The 24,842-nt window shown below is 36.8% G+C and overlaps 5 protein-coding genes, 1 long non-coding RNA gene and 1 pseudogene across 9 annotated transcripts; 6 read left to right on the top strand and 1 right to left on the bottom strand.

Annotated features, from left to right (window-relative positions):
- Positions 1-1,207: 1,207 nt before the first annotated feature.
- LOC111487987 lies at positions 1,208-5,195 on the top strand. Of its 2 annotated transcripts, none has more exons than XM_023135518.1 (6): positions 1,208-1,387; positions 1,503-1,598; positions 3,617-3,873; positions 4,530-4,617; positions 4,703-4,769; positions 4,867-5,195. In XM_023135518.1, the coding sequence occupies exons 2-6, from the start codon at positions 1,594-1,596 to the stop codon at positions 4,918-4,920; spliced, it is 471 nt and encodes a 156-aa protein (XP_022991286.1). In that variant the 5' UTR covers positions 1,208-1,387; positions 1,503-1,593; the 3' UTR covers positions 4,921-5,195. The 2 variants fall into 2 exon arrangements, 1 of the variants encoding a protein (XP_022991286.1); XR_002719142.1 differs by having other exon boundaries at positions 1,210-1,387; positions 3,612-3,873.
- Positions 5,196-8,505: 3,310 nt separating this feature from the next.
- LOC111488325 (EPIDERMAL PATTERNING FACTOR-like protein 1) lies at positions 8,506-8,881 on the top strand. The gene is made up of 2 exons (XM_023136020.1): positions 8,506-8,584; positions 8,658-8,881. The coding sequence occupies exons 1-2, from the start codon at positions 8,506-8,508 to the stop codon at positions 8,879-8,881; spliced, it is 303 nt and encodes a 100-aa protein (XP_022991788.1).
- A 615-nt stretch (positions 8,882-9,496) lies between these two features.
- LOC111487988 lies at positions 9,497-11,452 on the top strand. The gene is made up of 3 exons (XR_002719143.1): positions 9,497-9,725; positions 10,137-10,482; positions 11,199-11,452. It is a non-coding gene; the product is annotated as an uncharacterized LOC111487988 (long non-coding RNA).
- Positions 11,453-12,732: 1,280 nt separating this feature from the next.
- On the top strand, positions 12,733-15,584 carry LOC111487984. Of its 2 annotated transcripts, XM_023135515.1 has the most exons (5): positions 12,733-13,188; positions 13,219-13,539; positions 13,614-13,786; positions 14,249-14,438; positions 15,165-15,584. In XM_023135515.1, exons 1-4 carry the CDS (start codon positions 12,919-12,921, stop codon positions 14,403-14,405), a joined length of 921 nt encoding a protein of 306 aa, XP_022991283.1. In that variant the 5' UTR covers positions 12,733-12,918; the 3' UTR covers positions 14,406-14,438; positions 15,165-15,584. The 2 variants fall into 2 exon arrangements, with proteins under 2 accessions (XP_022991283.1, XP_022991282.1); XM_023135514.1 differs by lacking the exon at positions 15,165-15,584 and having other exon boundaries at positions 14,249-14,597.
- Positions 15,585-17,423: 1,839 nt separating this feature from the next.
- LOC111487986 (cucumber peeling cupredoxin-like) lies at positions 17,424-21,524 on the top strand. Of its 2 annotated transcripts, none has more exons than XM_023135517.1 (3): positions 17,424-17,601; positions 19,918-20,718; positions 21,088-21,524. In XM_023135517.1, exons 2-3 carry the CDS (start codon positions 20,529-20,531, stop codon positions 21,426-21,428), a joined length of 531 nt encoding a protein of 176 aa, XP_022991285.1. In that variant the 5' UTR covers positions 17,424-17,601; positions 19,918-20,528; the 3' UTR covers positions 21,429-21,524. The 2 variants fall into 2 exon arrangements, with proteins under 2 accessions (XP_022991285.1, XP_022991284.1); XM_023135516.1 differs by lacking the exon at positions 17,424-17,601 and adding an exon at positions 19,364-19,442 and having other exon boundaries at positions 21,088-21,523.
- On the top strand, positions 18,649-19,704 carry LOC111488324 (annotated as a pseudogene).
- Positions 21,525-22,536: 1,012 nt separating the features above from the next.
- LOC111488299 (protein LURP-one-related 5-like) lies at positions 22,537-24,021 on the bottom strand. Its single transcript, XM_023135998.1, has 2 exons — positions 23,601-24,021; positions 22,537-23,150 (listed from the first exon to the last, which is right to left on the bottom strand). The coding sequence occupies exons 1-2, from the start codon at positions 23,988-23,990 to the stop codon at positions 22,758-22,760; spliced, it is 783 nt and encodes a 260-aa protein (XP_022991766.1). The 5' UTR covers positions 23,991-24,021; the 3' UTR covers positions 22,537-22,757.
- Between the last annotated feature and the right edge of the window lie 821 nt (positions 24,022-24,842).

Genomic DNA, 24,842 nt, shown 5'->3' with positions numbered 1-24,842 from the left:
TATAAGTAATTAAAATTCTTAATATTTTAGTGAAATAAAATATATTCATCGAGATTAACGAGACAGAATATTTGATTAATCAGATTAATTAAACGGTGGGTATTACCAAAACGTGGCAGCACAACAACTCAATTATAATAATTATAAATTGTAATTATTAATATAATTTTATTAAATGAATTAATGATTTTTTTTTCTGTATTTTTAGATCCTTTTTTAGGTTATAGGTTTATTATATTTTTTTTTTGTTTATATAAATTAGGAAATGAAATTAAAAAATGGGTTTTTATATTGTGTGGGCAAAATTAGATAATTAATTTTCTTACTAAACATTAAACTATGGTGTGAAATTACAAAAATGGGTATGGTAAGGGTAGAAGTTTTGCTCTAGCCAACGACTCAGCTACCTTAAATGAAACAATTTATAAATATATATAAAAAAAAAAAAATACAGTAATTAAAAATAAATAAATAAATATATTTATAAAATTAAAATAGGTGGCCATGCCGCTAGTCCTCGTCCACCCCTACTTTAATTTTTAGAATTATAATAATTAGATTGAAATTAAGCAATAAATTAAAACTAAATTCTCAAATTATAAAAATTAAATAGGTATAGATTATATTCCAATATTCCTATAAAAAAAACACAAGATTCTCTTTGGGGTAGGCTCCGAAAAGAGAAGCCTATCTGTGAATATTTGATTAATCCACCACACCTAAATGGTGTGAAAGTTATCTTATTTATAATTAAATAAATTACAAGGATATGGAAATAGTAATAAATAGAAATAACAATAAATGAAAAGATACCTATGATAATAAGGCAAATATTAGATATTTGACTTATAATAAAATATCAAATATAATATATATGGTAAACTATAATTTATTATTAAATATCCTTAACACCCTAAATCGAGAAGGAAGGCTGGAATGTCAACAGACGTTTATTATTGAATTCACCCTACTCGATATTACCCAATTTTGGAGCGTCGAATGGCAAAGTTAAGTCGTCAATCTCTAAAATGAACCATGTAATGTATTTTATCTACTGGGTCAGTGGTGGAATAATTTGATGATTTAATTAATTGAAAAAATAACAATTTTAAAAAAATAATAATAATAAAATAAATAAAATTAGGATAAAATTTAAAAAAATGGGAATAAATGGAAGGTAAATCAAAGAGGAGCTGAAGGACCCCCGTTTGTAGGAATAAAAGTAAGGCTTTTCTTCTTTCTTCAACCTCTTTTCTTCACCAACTTGCCATAGACGGAAGGTTGCAGAAGAATAAGAAGAAGAAGAGAGGCGGCCAGGATAATCGGAGGAGATTTCGATTCCTGAAGGAAGGTCGGAGTGCGATTGACAGTGACGTATAATTTCAAGGTTATCTCTTATTCTTCTTGGAACAAGCTTCAATTTCTCTGTCTTTTCGTTTAATTTTACATTGGGGGGTTTCCAAGTGCGATACTGTTAACACCATGATTCTTCTGATTCTTAGGAGCTGCTCTTTGATCTTCTTTCCTGGAATCGATTTTTCATTGGCTTTTCTTTTCCCCTGCAAATCCTTATCAGTTGCGCGTTTTTCATTCATGGGGTAAATTTTCTGATCATCTTAATTGATGTATTTTTAGCAGTTTTCTTGTTATGAAAATTAGATTTATATTGGGAGGAATCGATATCAAATTCTGCATTTGAGTTGTTTGCTTTTGGCTGCAAACAAGATCGGAAGACGAAGGGGGGGAGGGGGAAATGCTATGGTTTAGTTTAGCTTCTTTTATTAAGATCCTGTTAGTTCTGTTTGTGTTAATTGAAGGATTCTTGAGAACTTCTCCTCCAGGCTGATTTCCTGTAGCTGCCATGTTCTTCGTTGTTCAATTATTTTAAAAGGATGAGGCATCTCTCACTTTTTGGCTACTTTATGCTTAAAGTTAACTAAAAGTATTGTCTATTGTGATTGAGTATGCTTGATGTCTGTTGACCATGTTGAAGCTAATAACTTCGTTTAGACTTCTGCAGTGTTGTTTCTTGCACCATTCATATTATTAATTCATGTGTTTAGGCTTTGTGTTTATATCTTAATATACAGGCTTGTGTTGACCTAATGGTCAATAAGGATCAATGTAAATCGTAAATGGTTTGAAGGTATTATGAGGTCGTTACTCCGTTAGTATAATCAATAATTTCAATAACATTAAATGAACTTATGCCATGGTGACTGCTGACTTAGGATCTAATAATGTCCAAAGAGGAACATAGAATCTAGCAAGGGACTTAATACCTCAATTGACTCGCTATACCTTCTAAAGATCCTATTCTATCTCGCTCCCTACAACCTCCACATAAAAGCACAAACACCGGCATGCCATAAAAATTTTCCCATGCCGAAAGGGTAGATAGAGGATAAACCCCTCGATCATCTATGTAACAGCCCAAGCCCACCGCTAGGAGATATTGTCTTCTTTGGGTTTTCGCTCAAGGTTTTTAAGACGCGTCTGATAGGGAGAGGTTTTCACACCGTTATAAGGAATGCTTTGTTCTCATGAACTTATCCCACATCGATTGAAGAAGGGAACAAGTGCTAGCAAGGACGCCGGGTCCCGAAGGGGGTGGATTGTGAGATCTCACATCGGTTGGGGAGGAGAACAATGCATTTTTTTTATAAGGGTGTGGAAGCTTCTCCGTAGCAGACGCGTTTTAAAAACCTTGAGGTAAAGCCCGAAAGTGAAAACACAAAGAGGAGAATATCTTATAGCACTCGGCTTGTACCGTTCCAATCTAGTTGTAGTCTCTGTGAGTGGCAGATTGGAAATATCCTCTGACAACTAAATATAGTAGGGTTAAGTGGTTTTTTTCTAAAAATAGCCAAACAAAATCACAGCTCATATGTTAGGCACAGTATTGAGATCATATTGAAAAGGTTAAATTTACTTGGTGCAAACTATTGGAGTTTTGATTGAATTGTTCTTAGTTCTGCAAATACCAGTAGCTTTGGAATGTTGGCATATGCTACTTTGTCATCTGGAAAACTCGAAAGTGCTCGATCATTCAGATATTCCCCTAGTCGTGTTTTATTTTATGAAAAGTCCTGTCAAACTATTTGTAGTCATCTTCTCCCAGCTTACATGGTTGAAGCTTGGAAGGGATTGCCAGGTTAGATCAGATGTATAACTAGACAAGATTCCATAAAAATATTGCTCTGCACAGTTTCAGAAACCTCTGTGCTTATGGATGCTTTGTTTGTCATTAATGTTTTGTTTATTTAGTTGATAAACCATTTTAATCTGGTAATACTCATGTAACATATACAATTGCTTTACTGTTGTTATAAATCATCAGGTTTCCCATCGGCCATGTCACTGTGTTCGATCTAAGAAGTGATTCTTGATTATGAGACTTAACTATGCTAGAAAAATACATTATATTATTGAATCTGATTCAACTTTTTTTGTGTGGTGAAGATGAACTAAGGAATTGATTCCCCACTTTAAAATGGTTATTTATAGATATGCATAGTGTTTTAGCATTGATTTGATGAGACAAGGTGCCTGCAGGTATCACTTTTGAGTATGTATTTATCAGTTATATGATCACTTTTGGTTTGTAACAGAACAGTGGTTGTCTTGGATGCTACACAAAGCCGAAACTAAAAACTAAGCTCAACGAACCGTCGGAAGGTCAACCAATTCATTGTGATGGACTAGAGAAACCCAGCAGATCAGAGGATTTCTGGACTACTAGTACATTTGATGTGGACAACAGTGCAGGTCAATCACAAGGTAGTATGTCATCAATGAGTACAATCAACCAGATGCACAATCCACACGGTAGCTCGGGCAACGTACACAACCCCTCAGAATTCATAAATCATGGTGAGTATCTTCCCGCTCGCTCTATTCTTTCAAGCTCACCGTTAGCAGATATTGTCCTCATTGGGCTTTCCTTTTCGGGCTTCCCCTTAAGGTTTTTAAAACGCGTTTGCTAGGGAAAGGTTTCCACACCCTTATAAAGAATGTTTCGTTCTCCTCCTCAATCGATGTGGGATCTCACAATCCACCTCTTCAGGGCTTAGCGTTCTCGCTGGCATTCGTTCTTCTCTTCAATTGATGTGAGATCTCACAATCCACCCTCATTTGAACCCCAGCGTTCTCGTTGGCACACTGCCTAGTGTCTGGCTTGGATACCATTTCTAATGGCTCCAGCACACTGCTAGCAGATATTGTCCTTTTTGGACTTACCTTTCGGGTTTCCCCTCAAGGTTTTTAAAACGCATCTGCTATGAAGAGGTTTTCACACCTTTATAAAGAATGATTCGTTCACCTCCCCAACAGATGTGGGATCTCACAACTTAGGAGTCTTGGATCGTAAATGGACGATTTGTTTAAGTTACTAGAGTGTAATTCGCCAATTTGTTCATTTACTATACCTTTTTACGACCCGGTTCTCTCTTTAATTTTTCTATGTGATCATCCCATGGCTTTGAAGAATGGTATTGGCACAAGTAACTATTTTTTGATCTTGGTTGTAGGCTTTCTTCTGTGGAATCAAACTAGGCAACGCTGGACGGGGAATAGATCCGAAAACCGAGCACCGCAGTTTCAAGAACCCAAGCTAGAGTAAGCTGCTCTCTAGTCTGTCAGATTAACAAAATCGAACATCAGTACTTCGTTATAGTAATCTTACTCGGCTTTCCTATTGCAGCTGCAATGCAACATATGAAAATTTACTAGGGAGCAACAAGCCATTCCGCCAACCAATTCCACTCAGCGTAAGTTCTTGACCTGTCTAAACTCTTTCATGTTCTGGAAACCAAACCAACCTCGAACCGAATCATATCGTAGATTGATGTTGGTTAAAACGTGCAGGAAATGGTAGATTTTCTTGTGGATGTATGGGAACAAGAAGGGTTGTATGATTGATTAATTTGAAGAGTGCACAAGGCTTCATAGTCTCACTGTGAGTCAATGGCTTTATTTGAACCATCAAAATCTGCCTTGTATTGCTGAAACTTCAAATGAACATTTCCCCTGCTGCTGCCGACCCCTCTTTTTGGTGCTTGGTTTGATTTTCTCGTAGTGCCTTGGAGCTTTACATCTTTACTCTGCTGTAGAAAATTCAGCTGTGCTAGAAGTTACTGTTTTTGCAAATTATTTTTCTTTTCTTTCCTCTAAGTAATGATAAACAAATCTCAACATGAACGAACAGTAAATTAAATTACAAATTTACTCACTAAATTTTAAATTACTTTTGAAAGTTACCGTTTTAGTTCAATTTATTAAAAAAAAAAAAAATTATGATGGGTAGACACAAAATCGAATTTTTTTAATTTTGAAAAATTATAAAATTTATATTTATATTTAATGGATCAATTCGTGAAGTTTTGAATTTTTTAAAAATTTATTAGACTTAAAATTGTAAGCTATTCCCCTACCCGATAGTTATATACAGAAAGTCGTTGTTATCGTCTTTTGTTTGCATTCTCATATAATACTAATTTCAATTTCTCTCTCTTGTTGTCAAAACTCTTTTTCCAAAACTTCTCTCCCCCGCATTCTAAAATCTTCTCTTGAAATCGAGACTCGAAGTTTGTATTCACGTTACCCAACTGCAGGCAACGTAACTCAAAGTAGGCTTGACCCATGCAGTGCTGAGAGTGAGTGCCACACAATTGTCAAATTCGCTGCTTAGAAACCGCGATTGTAACCGTTGCTCCGAATTATAATTTACCATGACTAAATAAACCTAAATTTTATAGTTAGAATAATTAATTTATGATTTGAGTTATTTACTGTCTTGTTTTTTTTTATTTTTAAAATTTTATAAAACTTAAATATCAAAGCAAGTTATAATATATCATTAACTGTCGTTAGCATCGTCAAATATTTTTAATTTTTATAATATATTTAAAAGTATGGTAGGTTCGAGTTGGATTAGTTGGGTTGACCCAATCTCGACCTATTTTTTTGGTTTTTGGATTCTTATGATTTGAGTCAAACGAATTATTATGGTTGGGATTTAGTTATTATGGTTGGGATTTAAGTAAGTATTTATGAAATGGAAAAAATTAGTTGGACAAATTTTGGACAATTGGAATTTAATGAAGTTTTATTTAAAGGACAGATTGAGAAATGATAAGACACGACCACAAGTCTTTCCCAAATAAAGAAATCTACGAATGAATATGACTTGTCATTGTCAGCAAATAAGATCATTTGGGCCCACACTAACCATTCAGAATTTGACACGTGTACGTTGATTAATTCAGACCCCAACACAACGTGTCGCCCAGGGTCTTTTCTTTCGGTCATCATATCGCGGATTACAAGGATCTAAATCCTAGCCCTTCAAATTGATGACGGAAGTCGGAACTTCATTGATCTCAATCATCACCGTTGATTTCATTTTAGCCCTTCAATTCTTTATATTAATATTGTTTCAATCATTGCAATTTAAATGCTTAAAATTGCACATATATTCATTTGGGTCAAGGGAACATTTTTATGGTTGGCATCAAGTTTTCGGTTAGAAAAGAAGAACGAAACATCTCTTATGAGTCTGACGGCAATACGTAACAGACCAAAATGTACAATATCTGTTTACGATGGACTTGGGCTATCACATATGGTATCAGAACTAGTCATCTAACGACAATACGTAATAGGTCAAAATGTACAATATCTGTTTACGATGGGTTTGAGCTATCAGAACTAGTCACCGAACAGTGCAATGCACTTATCGAAGTAGGGCTAAACCCATGCATTTTAAAATTGTGGGACTGACAACGATAATGTTACGGGCCAAAATGTACAATATCTACTAGCAGTGGACTTAAGTTGTTACCTTATCTATCTCATATAACTCAAATTTTCCTAATTTTTATAATAATCTTAAAAGTAAGGTTGCATTGTAATCTTACTTACGCGTTTGTTTAGTTGACCAAACAAAAAAGTATCAACTTATTAACAAATTCGAATTCAACCCAAATCGAAAAAAAATTAACTTTTGGGTCCGGTTGAGTATTCTGAGTTGATCACATTTTCCGATCATACGAACACCCATAATTTTGATCCTACAAATGCTCCGTTAATAATTATTTATTAATTACTTTGTTATAATGTCTTATGGATCGTTGGGTTAACTTGTTCGGTTTTGTGAACCTTAATAATTAGCATAACTCGACTTATGGTTGTCTGTTTAGAGCATTTAGGTATGGAAGCGAGAACATTATGTTAGAGTTAACGTGTTTTAATATGAAACATTTATGAAAATTTTGTTGGAGTCTCACGTTAGTTGATTAAACGAAAGATGGTATATAAGTAAGAGTCATTATTTCTATTGGAATGTCTTAAACACACACCTTTTAAAAAAATTTGAAATCAAATAAATGAACTTGAAACTTGTAACTTATATGTAAAATTTAGTGTGAGATCTCGTATTTGTTGGAGAAGGGAACGAAATATTATTTATAAGGGCGTAAAAATCTCTCCCTAATAGTCGCATTTTAAAATTGTGAGATTGATGACTATACGTAACGGGCATAAGCGAATAATATCTACTAGCGGTGGATTTGGGTCACTATAAATGGTATTAGAGCCATCCACAAGGTGGTATATCAGCGAGGACGTTGGCCCTCAAGAGGGTAGATTGTGAAATCTCACATCAGTTAGAGAGGAGAACGAAGTATTCCTTATAAGAGTGTGAAAATCTCTCCCTAATAGAGGCGCTTTAAAACCGACGATATGTAACGGGTCAAAACAGGCAATATCTACTAGCGGTGGACTTGGACCGTTCCAATTAGTATCAGAGCCAAACATGGAGTGGTATGCTAGCAAGAACGTTGGGTTCCCAAGGGAGGTGGAGTGTGAGATCCTACATCTGTTGGAGAGGAGATTGAAACATTCATTGTAAAAGTGTGAAAACCTCATCCTAATAGACGCGTTTTAAAACTATGAGGCTGACGACGATACATAACAGACCAAAGCGAAAATATCCACTAACGATAAACTTAGGCCGTTACAAATTGTATGCGAAAATATCCACTAACGATAAATTTAGGCCGTTACAAATTGTATCAGAGCCAGACATGGGGGCACAACGAAGACACTGGACCCTCAAGGAGAGTGGATTGTGAGATCACAGATCGATTAGAGAGAGGAACAAACATTCGGGCGTGAAAATCTATTCCTAATAGACATGATTTAAAACTACGTAACGTGTCAAAACAGACAATATCTGTTAGCCGTAATTGAGCTCGAGAAACTAGACATTATGGGCTTAAAATAGAAGAGGGATGCAGCCCAAATTGAAGAAAAAGAGAAGGAAAAAAATGAAGTGGTCAGTTCAGTCATTCACTAACTGACATGAAGTCAGAGTAACAGTTCCCCAAAACCAAGCCAAGTAAGTGAATGCCCCCTTTTTGGCATCACCCTTCCTCTCTTCTATTTATGTCTCTTCCGCACCCGACATGTTTTAACCTTGTCCACTGATAGCTCTACCCTTGCACGATGGCTATGCCATTCCTCAAACTGGCTATTGTTCTTGCTGTGTTCTTCTTCTTCTTCTCAGCTGTTCCTCCCAAGTCAGGTATTGATGCATACAATCTCACATTTCTGGTTTTGTTATTCACTTCTAAAGACCCTTTTGTTCTTGAGTTCAGTTGGGTTGGTTTTGGAGGCAAACATGAAGATTGGTTCACGCCCGCCGGGATGTTTTCATAAGTGCATGAGTTGTAGGCCGTGCATGGCGGCGGCGGCGGTGGTGCCGGTGCATAAGATGAAGGGGAAGGCCTTCAATGCCATTGCTTCCTCTCGGGAGGAAGAGGATAGCTATTATCTTCTCTCGTGGAAATGCCAATGTGGGAATAAGATCTATCAACCCTAGCCTAGCCTAGCCTACCATTGTGAGATCGCACCGTCGCTTGGTTCGAGATAGGTAAAAAATTACTTTAAAAGATGTGGAAATTTCTCATTTACTAAAAAATGGAGAGCTCGAAAGGAAAAATTCAAACTTGAAGAAAAGCTCGAGAAAGTCCAAACAAGACAATATCGGTTAGTTGTAGACTTGGGCGGTTACAATTTGTCTTTTAATCGAAAGTATTTTTAAATTATTTGAGGTATCAAAATGTAATTTAAGTATGTAAATTTTTCATACCAATTTTCTTTTTATATATATTTAATGACAAAATTTTTGTATAAGACATTAATTATTATTTTAAAGTTTGGATGCATAAGTCTAATTTTTATTTTTATTTATTTATTTATTATTATTATTATTAAAGAAAAACCCTTGAGACTAGATTCCATATATATATTTTTTAATTTTAATATATTAAATTTGCAATATTTGGATCAATATGGGCCGAGTTAACCCATATCCACCAAGACGACTCACTAGATTTGGGCCGGCCCATGTGGCTTAAGCCCTTAATGGAAAGGAATAACTAATAAGTGAACAGAGAAATGGAATCGGAGTTGATGCTTCCATGCTCGGCTAATGGCAACGTTCTCAAGCTCTCTGCAACATTCTTCACAGTTCGTTACCGCCTTTCCTCTCTGTTCATGCTTCCATACTCGGCTGGTAACCGTCTTCTCTTCGCGTCGTCGCCGTCTTTCGCTTCCTTATGCTCTTCTTCGATCCTTGAGTTGCATCCGCCGTGTGTAGCGCAGCAATACGGCGGCCACCAGACTCCGATCCGCCTTCCGAGAAGGATCCGTTCGTCTAATAGGTTCCTTTCGTTGCTGATGTTATCTCCATTTTATTTGCTTAATGGGATGGATTTCTTGTGATAAGGCCTAAAAATTTTAGTGCATAGAAATAGTCTCGTCATAACTTATTTCTAGCGCTTTTGCACCGTAGGTGGAGAAGTCTGAGTTATCCTTGTTTCTATGGAAAGGTCTGCATAATCGAAAATGAAAATTATCAGCTCATGAATTTAGCTCGCCTTGTGCTAGTGGTCGTCATCGCTAGATACAATTAATAACAATGTTATTTATCCATTTTGATTTCTGGTAGTTTAGAAGTTAATCATCCATAAATATTGTTCGGATTTTTAGTCATCCGGAAATTTGTTAGGCCTTCGGATGCATATGTGCTTAGCCATAATATTAGCTTATGTTTTATTTGGAAAGTTTGTTAGGTAGGAAATTTTGCTCAATACGTTTTAAATATGTCGTAAATCATACCGGAAAAAAATTATCGCATTTGGAGCGTGCGATTCTGATGCATGTGCAGCTACTCTTTGGAATTTCTCATTTAGTATGTGAGCAGAGCAAATGCCAATTATGAAGAAATTCGTAAACTAAATCTGAGTATCCATGTTTAGCTGTAAGTGGAAAGGCATTTTCCGCATCCATGACAGTTGTTTTATTGGAAGAGTAATGGCTGTTTTTAGGATTCAAATTCAGTTCCGCGTGTAAGATGAAGGAAGAGTGTATTCTATTCTAGCCCCTTATATAGCTGCTGGCGATTTTTGGTCTTTAAAGGTGATAAATCACAATTCCGCCCAAATGTTCTAGCTGTTAAGCTTGGATAACGTAATTTTCTATTCAATTCATTTTCTAGAACTCTCTTCCGATTGTTGGCCAAATATTCATTTTTTGTTCATGATACCTAACATGTGGTCTTTTAATACGAAATGGGATGGTGGTGATATGAGAGTTATCTAGCTTTTCTACCTTAAATTGGTATACTTCTTCCGAACTGTTTTGTGAATGTAGCTCCCTGAGTATGGCAAATTTGAATGTTTGCTGCAATTTTCTTGCAATTCTAGGAGATTGTTTATCTTCATCTTTTCTAATAATCTTTTAATAATGAATTTAGTGTTTTGTTTAATAAAAAAAGAATGGAGAGACAGAGAAAGTGAAGGAACAGGAAGTGCCTTTTATTAGTTGTTCTTGAGTATCATTTTAGAGTGAATACGTGACCAAAGTAGATAAGGTTATTGTTGAATTGGTAACAATGAATCACGGAAGCATGACTGTGGATGCACAAAACTCGAAACAGTTTGGCAAGAATTAAGTGAGTAGCGACCAGTTCAAGAATGCTCCTGTGGAGTCTTACAAGCTTTGTTGATCATTTGGAATTTGAATTCGTACTGATTTTCTGATGGGTCTTAATGAGATTTGTACGACTAATTCGTGCACAAATTATTGTAATGAATCCTCGTTTGTCCATGACTAAAGTTTTCTCACTTTTGCAGGGAATGTTAGTCCTTCAGATCCTATTGCGTTAATTGCTGCTGCTGCTGCTGCTAAAAGAGATCTGCCAATGAAAATCATGGAAGAAAGGGACTCAACGCTCTGTTTGCAAAATCCGTTCACAGTCCAACTTTCTGACCAGCCTTAATACTAATCAATTCACACAGCTAATGGAGATGGGTTGAAGATGGTTGGGAGGGATTCTGATGTTGGCTAACTAAGGAGATATTATGAATTTATAAATAAGGAATATATTTTTAATGGTACGAAGATTTTTAGGAAATCAAAAGTACGTCTGTGAGTTTATGCTCAAAATGGACAGGATCACATCATGATGGAGATTTATGATTTTGAACATGGGTATCAAAGTCATGTTTTTAATTTAGCAATGTCAATAAAATCTTAAAGTATTGGACAAAGAAGTTGGGAGTTTCGAATGTGTAGTCAAAAGTGACTTAAGTGTCGAACAAGGGGTGTATTTTGTTCAATGGCTCTAGAGGAATCGAGCTTTAATCAAGAAGGATTTATGGTGTACTTTATTTTAGGGGAGGAATGTTGGGAGGGAGTCCCACATTGGCTAATTCCAATTTAGAAGAAGATGATCATGAGTAAGAATATATTATCATTGGTGCACGGCTTTTGGAGAAACTAAAATCAAAGGAACGAGAGTTCATATTTAAAGTAGACAATGTTATATCATTGTGAAGCATGTTGTCCACTCGTTTGCAATCGACTAAAAGAGAACCTATTCGGCTGCAACTGCTACCACTCATTCACCAGGTATTTGTTCTTTACCCTCGTCTCCCATTTCATCAAGCTTCCAGTTATATTTCCAATAATTCTGATTTTTGTATGCTTTTTGAGTCAAGTTTGATTTATATAACTCAAAGTTTTCAAAAACTTTTCCACATGCTAAAAGCTACAGTTTTGTTATTTCCGTCGGTACCACAAATTATCAAGAGCCGTCCACGTGTACAACGACACCAGAATGGTGGGTCCCCTGACTCTGGTGCGTTGCATCGACGTGTCGTACGGCAGGAGGTCGAAGCTTGCATTGGCCCTGTTGTGGTGAACCCACAGGTCGACGACTAACCCAAATATATCGATTTCACTGGCTCAGCCTTTTCCATGTTTGTCTTCATCCTTTGATGCCCATGTCTACGATCCAAATATTTCTGAAAAATAAATTTGCGCATTTCCCATTAAAGTTCATTTTTTTTTTACTTTTCCCTCACATTTTTAAATCCCTTTTAACTTCTAATTTTAAGGGATGGACTCTATGTTCTTTATTATCAAGCTAAAAACTCGTCATTTAAATATTTGAAATTAGTTTAATACCATAGTTTTGTAGTTACTTTTAATAGGATTAATATTTTAAATTTTAGTGTGTCAATCAAACTTGCAAATGTTTGTATTTTTGAATTTTTAGAATAAGTTTAATATATTATTGAAGCTTTATTTTTATTAGTTTATTGTTTTTCATCAAAATCAACAAAATTCTTTTAATTTTTATAGACAAAAATTTAGCCTTCCATCGCCGCCCCTATATAAATCTCTCCTGCCACTGATTCTAAGAATGGAGGCGTACCCATACTCTTTTGTCTCTGACACTTTGGTTCCATAAACTCCCATCAATAATTCTCACCCAATGCTTTGACTTCATAGTTCCACCTTCTTCTTCAATCCCATCTCCCAAAATTCCTTATTTCAAAGCCTACAATCATGCTGTTGAGAAGTTCTTCAACCCCAATTTTCAATTCTTGGCTTCACCAAACCAAATCCTCCCCTTCAGAATCGGACCAAATCCACCAGCTTCAAAGAACCAAGTCCCTCTCATTTCACCCTCCTCCAGCGCCTTTATTGAAAGAATCGGCGAACAGAGTTACTCAGAACTTGCTAGACTCAGATTCAGCAGATCCCAGAAAGAAGATTCCGGTACCGAGGAGTTGTAAAGCTCGATCAAAAGTGAAATCCAGGGAGAATGGAGTACCAGTTCGAGACCAAGAGCTCAAACCGGCGTTGGATTCGTCTTCGTCTTCGATTCATGGAGTGTTTTCTAATTCTGGGTTGGGTTTGAAATCTCCAAATGATGAGGTTCGCGATGAGAAGAGGGATGCATGTGTTCTGCAAACGCTGGTAGTCGGCGGTGGTATGGGGAGCGACGGTGGCCGGGTCTGTGGCGGCGGAAGAGGTTCGGACGGTGGTGGTGGAGGGGATAATGGTAGGTCGGGGTTTAACAATCACCATGGAAGCAATAGCACCGATGCTTATTATCAGAAGATGATTGAAGCGAACCCAAACAACGCTCTTCTACTTGGAAATTATGCCAAGTTCTTGAAAGAGGTACTTTGGTTATCTTGTTATCTCTTGAAAAATTCTTCAATGGCTCACCCTTCTGATTATGCTCTTCCATTTAGGTCCATGGAGATTTTTCCAAAGCCGAAGAGTTTTGTGGAAGGGCGATTCTGGCTGATCCGAACGATGCAAATATTCTATCGCTGTATGCCGATCTGATTTGGCATACACAGAAGGATGCTCAACGAGCTGAGACATATTTTGATCAAGCTGTTAAAAGTTCGCCAGATGATTGGTAAGGATAGATTAAAATTTCAGCTTGAGAACTGATTGATTCTGGTTTAATTTCCTAGAAAGAGATTTTGTTGTCTGGTGATTAATTCGTTTACTTTTGATTGTTCTTGATAATGGATCAATTTGATTTCGACATGAATTCAAGAACTTGAACAGATCATAACTTCAATGTCAATCCATTTACTTAACATTCATTGGTTGTGAACATTCCAATCTGTTTCTGGCTTGTATCTTTTCTTCAAGATTTGAGAAATTGATCTTCGTACCATGTGGTGTAGTCTAGTTGTCATCAATTTAAATCAATTACATTTTATAATTAGAATCTCCAAGTTAAACTTGTTTAAGTTCTTGATCAAGTGTTGAAATGGATAGAGTATTTCATAATTCTTTGCTTCTCTGTTTATGATATTGTTTCAATTCAAAGTTTATTTGGGTGTCACAAAATCTTCTTCTTTGTTTACAGCTATCTCCTAGCTTCATATGCACAGTTTCTTTGGAATGCCGATGTCGATGAAGATGACAATACAGCAGACCAGTATGAAACAGAGGAAAGCTGCCCGTCTCCGCCTGGTTTCGGTCATGGAGCTCCTCACCATTCTCCTCTGGCTGCAGCTTCATGATCTCACGAAATATGTAGCACTCTACTTTCCACTGTAAGATAACTAAAATAAAGCATCAGCTCATTACCCTCTTTTGCTTTTAGTGTATATGTAATTTTGGCTGAATGAGTATGATTCTCTAACTGTAGCCTTTCTATTACTTATCTTATGTAAAAAGTGAATAAATAAAGCTTCTCTGGCCTTTTTCCAGTATGTTGTATAGAGGAAGATTTAGTATCATCTTCCTTTTTAGCACTTGTTTTACCCTTGTCATAAAATTACTAATCTGAAGGTTTTATCAGTAACAACTGAACGGTCGAGATTGGACGTGGGTGTACAAGCCCCCAATCCCGATCCGAGTATGAGGAACTATGTGTTTGATTAAAGAATGAAAAAATAAAGTTGGTAGTATTTAGTACTTGATTTGGTTGGAATAGTGGAAGATTATAGGGATAGATTGGGTTGCAAATTGTAGCAAAGATCTTTTTCTTGTATGTGGCCATTTGCAGATATGCAGTGTTTGTGGTTTGTGGATGGTTTCATCAAATTTGGGTCACTTTTGATGTCATTATCTTTCATGCATCAACCAAGCTGTTCCAAAGCATGCTTTAAAGTATTTTTAATCTTGTAATATAAACTACAATTTTAGTTTTAGTACGTTCTTCACACTTTTACGTTAATTAGTATGAGATAGTTTGAAGTTAGAGATTTCGATTCTGATGTACTTTACTTATACTAAAGGCATCTATTTTAATTTGAATTGCTTACTTTATTCGACAGGCGTGATTAAGGAAAACGAACACGAAGACCCAGAAACTTCCAAGGGCAACATGAAGATACGACATACACGGTTAAATTTTACCTTTTGTCTTAATATATTTTCTATTTTTCAAGCGAGCTACTGAAGTATCTCTTAGCTTATCGCCGAGTTGACAGAACCAAAATAGAAAGGCTTCAAATTAGGCAAAACCGTTGAACCAGTCGACAATCGATGTGCCAAGATCGAGAGAGAGAAAAACATAGAAGACGCGGGAACCTGTTTGATATCTCACTTATACTAAAAGAGTATCCCATTTCAATTTTGATATGATATTATTAGGTAGGCTTTAATTTGTATTACTATTGAATGAAACAGTTTTAAGTGTTTAGGGAGAACTAATTGTTATCTTCTTCTCATCTTCCTCAAAACACAATTGCTTACAGCATGTGCTAAGCTGGTGTCTCACTTCCATTTTCCCATGCATTCACTGGTGGCTGTGTTTAAATTATTTATCTAATCTAATCTAATCTTATGCATTATTACTGAAAAGCTACTAAATTATAAATCATATATTTAACTTTAAAACATTATATGTCTCATTAATTATAACAATCATTTCAAGAAAGGATAGTTGTTGAATTTGCAAGTTATTTCTAAATCTTATTTAAATCATATCTCATTAACGTAATTTGTGGTGCACTAAAGAAGCAACTGATTGGAATGTTTAATTTGATAAATCAAACTAAAGCCAAAAAGTAAACATACTTCCAAAACTCCAATTAGTGCCATTTTGATTGGTATCTATAGTTTGATTGATATAATTTAAAGATCGGTTATGATTATTAACGTGGGGTTGAAAATAAAATGTCTCTATTTAGTACAGATGCACGATATAAACGAGTAGTAAATGGAAATATGACATTGTCTCAAGGAAACAAATCATAAATTCAAGTGCACGTTATCAATTAGTTGTTTTAAACTCTTCAGTGATGTCTAACGCACATTGGGCAAACCGAGTGGGTCATGTTGTTGGTGGATCATCATGAGAACGATGTTTTGCCCATGGTCTAACTCTTTAGTGATGTCTAACGCCCATTGTAGCGGGATCATCCGATAAGGATGCTTCACTCTCATTCCTCGCCTCAAAAGTTAACACCCTTAGTTTCGTTAAGGAGATACAAGTAAACTAAATATTTTTACTTTCTTTACACTTCCATAGGGCATGGATGTCGCCCTCAGCCTTTAGACAATCGCTATAGGAAAAGAAATTTTGTCGGGTTGGAAGAGCCTTGAGACAAGCTCGCCTCATAAAAATCTTCAATTTTTTAGGATGTTCTTACTTTACACTGTTAGATGAAAGTGTCCCATATTAGTTCATTTAGGGAATAGTCATGGGTTTATAATCTAAGAATACAATCTCCATTGAGATGAGGCCTTTTGGAAAGCCCAAAGCAAAAACATGAGAGCTTATGCTCAAAGTGGACAATATCATACTATTGTGGAGAGTCGTGTTCGTCTAACATGGTATCAGAGCCATGCCCTAAACTTAGCCGTACCAATAGATTGGCAAATCCTCGCATGTCGAACAAAGGACTCCAAAAAGAAAAAAGGAGTCAAAGCCTCCTCGAAGGTACGAAGGCAGTAAAAAATGATTAAGACTCCAAAGGGGTCGAGCCTCGATTAAGGGGAGACGTACTTTGTTCGAGGGGAGGTTAGATGAAAGTGTCCCACATTGGTTAATTTAGGGAATGGTCATGAGTTTATAATCTAAGAATACACTATCCATTGGTGGGGTCGAGCCTCGATTAAGGGGAGGCGTACTTTGTTCGAGGGGAGGTTAGATGAAAGTGTCCCACATTGGTTAATTTAGGGAATGGTCATAAGTTTATAATATAAGAATACACTATCCATTGGTTTGAGGTCTTTTGGGAAGCCCAAAGCAAAGTCAGAGCTTATGCTCAAAGCGGACAATATCATACCATTGTGGAGAGTCGTGTTCGTCTAACACACACCACATTCAACATAACCACAATTTCTTGGTTTGTGGAGGGGAGAACACAGAAGGGATGTTTTGCCGTATCCTCATTTCGTGCTCTATCTTCACACTTGATAACTCAGAGCATGACTCAGTAGATCATTCCAAAAATCATTGGTTTGAGGCTCCCGCCAAAGATGGTTTAACTATTATATATACATATGTATATATAGGTCTAGTAGTCTAATAAATGGGCTTTGATGAAAGTTTAACAAGGCCCAATGGTATATAATTCTATCTTAAATGGTTTAAGTAAATTTAGTTGTGGATGTATGATTATTTGACGATCGAAGGCGTTTACAAAGCGTACCTAAGACGAACGATTTCTTCGAGCGAGTGAAAGAAAGATGATTAAGGAAGATCCTCAAAACCCAGTTGAAGGAGCTAAACATGAAGTACCTTTTTCAAGCTTGGAAGAAATGGTGTTTCTCACTCTCTTTTCTCTTCTAACTTTTCGTTTTTAAGCTTTCGAATCTTGTTTTTATGTTGATTCTGTATCTGTGTCTCTAATTTTTGCTTGAATTTCATTTTCTTTGGTAAATTATACTCTGGGATTCGCTTTCTGCTGAGTTTTTTAGTTCTAGGGTTCTTCAATGGAATCGCTCTTTGCCGTTGCAGGGCTTTATGATTAGGATTTTCCCTTATTTAGGATGCATTTAGATTTGAAATTTGCTGCTTGTGGTGATGATTTCTGCCTTTCTGATGCTATTTTTCTGCCTTTCGGAGTGTTTTCTGTCGGTATCTTTGGTTCCGCCGCTACTCCTCTGCATCACAGGGGAGGAGTAATGGCAATAATGTTTCAAGCCGTGATTTCAGGCACATGGAGAAAGAAGTCTGATTATGTAATAAGGAATGAAGACAAGGGATTGATAGTTTCAAACTTAAGCTTTGGCCTGATCCTGGATGATGAAAGTCCCACATCGACTAATTTAGGGAATAATCATGCGTTTATAATCAGAGAATACTCTCTCCATTGGTTTGAGGCCGAATAATCTCTCCATTGGTTTGCCATTGGTTTGAGGCCAATGATCCTGGGTTTATAATCAGAGAATACTCTCTCCATTGGTTTCAAGCCTTTTGGGGAAACCCAAAGCAAAACCATGAGATGAGAGCTTATACTCGAAGTAGACAATATCATACTATTGTGGAGAGTCATGTTCAGCTAATATGCTATCAGAGTCATGCCCTAAACTTAGCCATATCCATGTAATCCTCAAATGTCGAACAAAGGACTCCAAAAGAAAAGGAGTTTGAGCCTCGATTAAGGAGAGGCGTACTTTGTTGAGGGGATGTGTTGGATGATGAGAGGTTATGCTCAAAGTGGACAATATCATACACATTGTGGAGAGTCATGTTCGTCTAACAGATCCTAAAACGAGGTCCATTTTCTGAAATAATTTGTTGTTTCTTCTATAGTTTTGCATAGAGAACTTGCCAATATTGTTTTGAATGATATACAAAAATCACCCATGCCCTGTCTTTACAAAACTAATGTTTCTCTAATGGCTGCAATTGTGATATTTCATGTTTTCTGTGCTTGTTAAGAATTACGACCCTCCATAATGGTACGATATTGTCCACTTTGAGTATATGCTCTCGTGGCTTTGCTTTTGGTTTACCCAAGAAGGCCTCATGTCGAGATGTATTCCTTACTTATAAATAACTAAAAAAGCCTGTATTCCGTGTATCCCTTACTTATAAACAACCAAAAGGCATGTATTCCTTACTTATAAACTCCCTTACTTATAAATTCATGATCATTCCTACCTTAGTCAATGTAGGACTCCTTCCCAACCATCCTCAACGGTTCTTGGTACCCAAGAAGCTCCTTCCCAACAATCCTCAACCCTTCTTACCCAAGAAGCTCCTTCCCAACCATCCTCAATGATATTATGTTCGTAGCACCCATGAGCGAGGAGATCAGGAATAGAAAACAGCTTGAGCAGTACTTGAAATCGCATTCTGAAGACGTTGCAGTATCGGATTTTGATTGGAGTACTGGTGAAACACCCAGGAGATCTGCTAGGATTAGTGAGAAGGCAAAGCAACTCCACAGCAGGAAGAGCCTCCAAGGAAACGAGTGAGATAATCTCCAAGTTCAAAAAAGAAGGAACACAAAGAAGCAGAGAAAGGTATTGATTCATGCTGTATGAAACAGGAAAAGGCCGACGTTTGTAATATTGAGGAAAATGGGGCTGCTGGACAAGAGAATTGCAGTAGAACTGAAAAAACACCAGCTTCCGATGGGACGATCACAGAAAAGGTAGACACACAAAGCACGACGTAAAACACAGTATCCAGTCTTAGAATAGAAGGAACAATAATGAAAGTGAAGTTACTCATCTCCCACGTCAGTTGGAGAAGGGAACGAAACATTTTTGCGGAAACCTCTCTCTAGTAGACACGTTTTAAAACCGTGAGGCTGACGACGATATGTAACGAACTTAAGCAGACAATATCTGCGGGTGGTAAACATTCCTTTTGGGGATTGCTGCTACGGCTCACTTGGTACTATTAGCTACTGATTTTTCCTTTCAGGGTCCCAGTTAGCTTAGTAATATGAACGTTTATTTCGAGTATTATGATGTAGATACGAACACAATCCTAGTTACCTCGTTCCACGAGTTCAAGTTGAAGACTACTTTCTGTACAAGACGAATGACAACATTTTTATTAGTATGTGAAAGCATTGTTTGAGCTTGATTTGTTTTAACAATAATGTGTTTCCATGAATGCAGGGAGATTTGATAGGTTGAACTTTCTCACCCACTCTTGGCTTCCACAAAATGGGAAAAACCTAAAAGCAAAAGAGGAGACTTAGGGAAGTGAAGGGAAAATATAGCATTTACTCGCGATCTAATGATACAACAAAACTGTCTGTCACGGTATGTTACGAGCCTCGAACTCTCCTTTACCCGTTACGATCTAATGATACAAAACTGTGGCAACCCTTTATGTCTCCTTGTCTGCCATTTTTATGAGCCCTCTCTAAACTGAATTATAATACAATTTTCCTTCCAAATGGGAAAACAAGAAAAAAAAATGAAGGCAATTAATTGGGGGTATGGTCCCCTCCTCCTTTGTTTATATTCTTATCTTCCAAAATAAAGATCCAAGTTGTAAGCAGTTTACTTTGACCGCCCACCGGCTTCCTCTCCCCTTCCACGGCCGCCGCCGTGTCTTCTTTTCTCCTTCACCCATTCTCCACGTTCATCAACACCCCTTCACGTCTTCCCTAATCTTCATACTTTTCCACACTTCATTCTCTATAAATTTCCACCCCTTTCTCCATTTAACAATCAACAACAAACACACTGCTTGTTATTATATTAACTAGCTCACTTCAGCCATGCCCGCCGCCGCCGCCGCCCCACTTCCTTTCCTTTTCTGTTTACTTCCGCTGCTTTTTCTTCAACATGCCACCGCTCAGACCACTCATGATGTCGGCGACTCCACCGGTTGGACTGTTCCACCCAGCGGCGCTGCTTTCTACTCCGACTGGGCTGCTAAAAACACCTTCTCTGTCGGCGATTCACTTCGTAAGACCTCCATCACTTTGCTTTTAGTTTCTCCAAAATATTTCGATGTATTCCTTACTTATAAATCCATGATCAACCCCTTAATTAGTCGGCCTCAAGATGTATTTCTTACTTATAGATCCATGATTGACCCTTTAATTAGCCGGCCTCGAGACCTCAAAACGTATTTCCTTACTTATAAATCCATGATCAACCCTCTAATTAGCCGACCTCGAGACCTCGAAACGTATTCCCTTACTTATAAATCCATGATCAACCTTCTATTTAGCTGACCTCGAAACATATTCTCTTACTTATAAATCGATGATCAACCCCTTAATTAAACTATATTAGTTTTGAATTTCAATATAATTGTTTTTGTTTGTGCAGGATTTGCCTTTACAACAGGATCGCACAGCGTACTCAAAGTATCATCAAAAGAATCGTTTGACGGTTGTAAGTTCGAGAACGGCAATGGAGATATCATGACGACAGGTCCGGCGACGGTGCCGCTCAACAGCACGGGCATGCACTACTTTGTTTGCACTATTGGTCCGCACTGTTCGCTTGGCCAAAAGGTAGCCATCAATGTCGGCTCCACCGCTGCCGGTGGTCCGATGTCACCCCCCCTGCCTGCCGCACAATCACCGCCGCCGTCGCCTTCCTCCGCCAATGCTCTGGCGGCAACCCTTTATCTCACTTTCTCCGCCGTTCTGATGGCCCTCTTTTAGATTGCATTTTTCATAATTACGTCAGATTGTTTAGTCCACAGATAGTGAGGGATTCCATTTCTTTTGTCTTCCAATAAATTTGCTCATTTTTGCCCCTTTTTTTTTTTAAATAAATTAATAATTAATCTATTAAATTTTATGTTTTAAGAATTTAATATGCCAGACTTGATAATTTAAAATTTTAACCAAAAAAAAAATATTATAAAATATTACTATCAATTTTACACAACATATCAATATTTTAAAATTTATCATATAAAAACTTTTTGCAACAATTCTTCAAACCAAAATGACGTGTTTTTGCTTACATTTCCATAACACCAATTTTTCAAATATTTTCAAAACTTTCGTTCAAAATCTCTGTCCCCGTTTTTTAAGCTCCTATTTTCTAAAATTTTCATCTTGAATCGGGGCTAAAGGTTCGAGCATGTCGCTTGATGTTGGGAAGTGAATGCCATACAATCGAGTCCGCTTGCTATCAAAGTGCCGATTGTGACAAGTGGTCTAAATGAAATTAAAATTTTGTAATTAAATTTGAAATAATTTGTGAGCCATAAAGTTTGATTTACTTACTTTGCAATATGAATCCACTGATTTTTTCACATGATTTTTTATTCTTTCTTTTTGTCATAGATGTTCTTAAAAAAATCAAAGTCAATTTTGTAAACTAAAAAAATAGACCCATTTAATAACTATTTGACTTTTAATTAATTATTTTCTAAATTAAAAAACTCTCTATATATATATTAATATTTAAAAAATGGCTTGAATTATTAATTGGAAATTAAAAAATAATATATGAGTGATATTGTAGTAGATAATAATAACCATAGATACTTTTGTGGTGTTGAGAAGAGGAGTGGGCCCATGAAATAAGTGGGTATCCCATTATACATATGGGTGAAAACAAAACACCCATGCTTATAATTTAATGGTTTACAATTAAATCAAATCTAAATTTAATGGAGTTAGGTTACCCAATTCCATCAATCATAATTATCATTTTTCTAAATATTAATTTACCAAGTTCTTCAAATGCATTAATAATAATTATAAGATCCTATTTTAAATCATAATAATAATAATAATATAAACACTTTTACACAAATTTTATAATTTAACCTAAATTACTCATGTTGTTTTACTAATTATTATCCGTACGTTTCAATAATATGATAACCATACATACATACATACATACATACATGCCAAGGAGGAGGCAAGGCGAATGCATATGATATGCATTGGTGGGCCCCGGGGGGCTTTTCCATCAACAGGCAGAATTATTTCTAAAAGGAGAAAAATCCAAGAAGAAAAATGAAAAAGGGTCTAATCCCCTGCGGTAGGATCCATTTCAGTACCGTCGTCATCAAAACTGTCACCGTTGATCTGATCAAGGATGAGCACCAACCCCATGGCGAATGCCCCATCGAAGCCTGGCTTGAGGATGAGAGAGAAGACGTCCTTCCCAAGCACCACGTTAGTGGTAGCATCTACTTTGCGTTTAATCTCAGCCATTGGTTCCTTTGCCGCTTTGAAGATCGTGCAGTTACGGTTACCGAAACACCCCTCGATCTGGTACTCGTCGCCGGAACCCTTGAACACCTCCACCGTCATGCTCGACCGTCCGATTATCGACGAACGTCTCACGTTGAAGATTGGCTTCTGTCCTTCCGTTCTCTCCCCTACGAAACCTTCCCACCGGTGATGTAGACTCGGCCTCTGTTTGTCATTTCTTTCTAGTTATTCATCGATTTTTCTGGCGCACTTACAGTTTAACTATGGAAATCGAAAATAAACAATGAAAACTGAATCACAAATGGCTTCGATTCAGCATGAGGATAACCGAGCCAGGTCTCTCGGCTCGATGCGCCTCAGTCAATCGCACTCGATTATTGTTGCAGCAAAGAAATCCAGAATCTCATTTCCGAGGCAAAAAATTCAAAATCTAGCAACTAAAATCATGGAGTAACTCGCCGAGTGGAATCAGAGAAATTAAAACCAGAAAATAACCAGAGTGAATCGCAGAGGGAAAGGAATCGGATCCAGAATCATCAATCTCAACAAGAACAGAGGAAACGATTCTAAAAACTATGGAATCGAGTAGAGATTCGAATAGGCAAAACAGAAACGAGAATGAAGGAGGAGATAAGCGAGAGGCATTAGTATTACCTTCCGGCGGACAGTGAGGAGGCACTTGCCTTGCGCGTCCATGAGAACGATTTCATCCTTCTCGCGCGCATCTGGACCGTAGGAATCGACTCTGAACACGAGCTCGCCCTTGCAATCATAGACGGTAAAGCCATCGCCTGCAAAGAAGAGAGAGGTTTTCATAACAGTGAGATGTTTCTCCTCGTTATACACGAAGGTATCATCCACGATTACGCCTAATTCTTCCATCTTCTTCTGCAAGCCTAGAAGCTTTCTTTCTGCAACTGAACAACAAAGAATGTGAAAGAGCTTCGGTAATTGTAGGTCGTTAACTGGAAGGAGACGAAATTGAGAGCGACGAGATGAAGATGGGAAGAATTTATATTTTGGGCGGTGAGTTCTGGATCTCATGAAAATTAATACTAATAAATGGAATCTGATAATAATACAATTTTAAAAGACTGAAAGCATATAAATACTATTTTTCGTTTAATTCGAATATTTTATTGATTAAAACTGTGACCAAAATCTAAGATATTGTTCTTCATGTTCATTGTTAAATCACAAAATATAAAATAATGTCATGAGTGTGTATCAGTGTTTGATCGTTGGGATACTCTCCATAATAGTATGATATTGTCCACTTTGAACATAAGCTCTCATGCCAAAAAGCCTCAAACTAATGGAGTTAGTATTCCTAAATTAGCAGACGTGGGACTTTCATCATCCAACATTAACATCATAATTTCTTGTCTTTTCAGATTAAGATATTGTTCTTCATCATGTCTGAATTTTTTTTAAAAATAAATTTTTATTTTGATTTTATTTAATAGATTAAAATTAGATCAAATATTAATTTAAATGTTATGTCTAATAGATTAATCAATCGTGAGATACAAAGCTCAGACTATAGATTCAGGGTTCTCTCAAAAATATGAACTACACTGTGAGGAAACGTTTAGTCTAGTGGCAAAGATTACTATCGTACAAGTTCCTCCCGCACTTGTGACAAATAAAGATTGGAAATTTTGGCAAATAGATATGAAGAATATATTCTTGCATGGACCAACCAAATGCATTTGAAAACGAAGTTGGAGTCATTAGTCAGTATATGAGAAGTCCGAAGAAGTCTCATCTTGATGCAGCTCAACAGACCTTGAGATATGTCAAAGGTACAATAAATTACGATCCTTCATATAAAAGAAGCGAAGACTACAAGCTAGTTAGATAGCATGATGTTGACTATGCAAGAGACTATGATAC

The sequence above is a fragment of the Cucurbita maxima genome, unplaced genomic scaffold (assembly GCF_002738345.1).
Source record: "Cucurbita maxima cultivar Rimu unplaced genomic scaffold, Cmax_1.0 Cma_Scf00013, whole genome shotgun sequence".
NCBI classification, from domain to species: Eukaryota; Viridiplantae; Streptophyta; class Magnoliopsida; order Cucurbitales; family Cucurbitaceae; genus Cucurbita; species Cucurbita maxima.
This window is presented reverse-complemented; position numbering and strand designations above follow the sequence as displayed.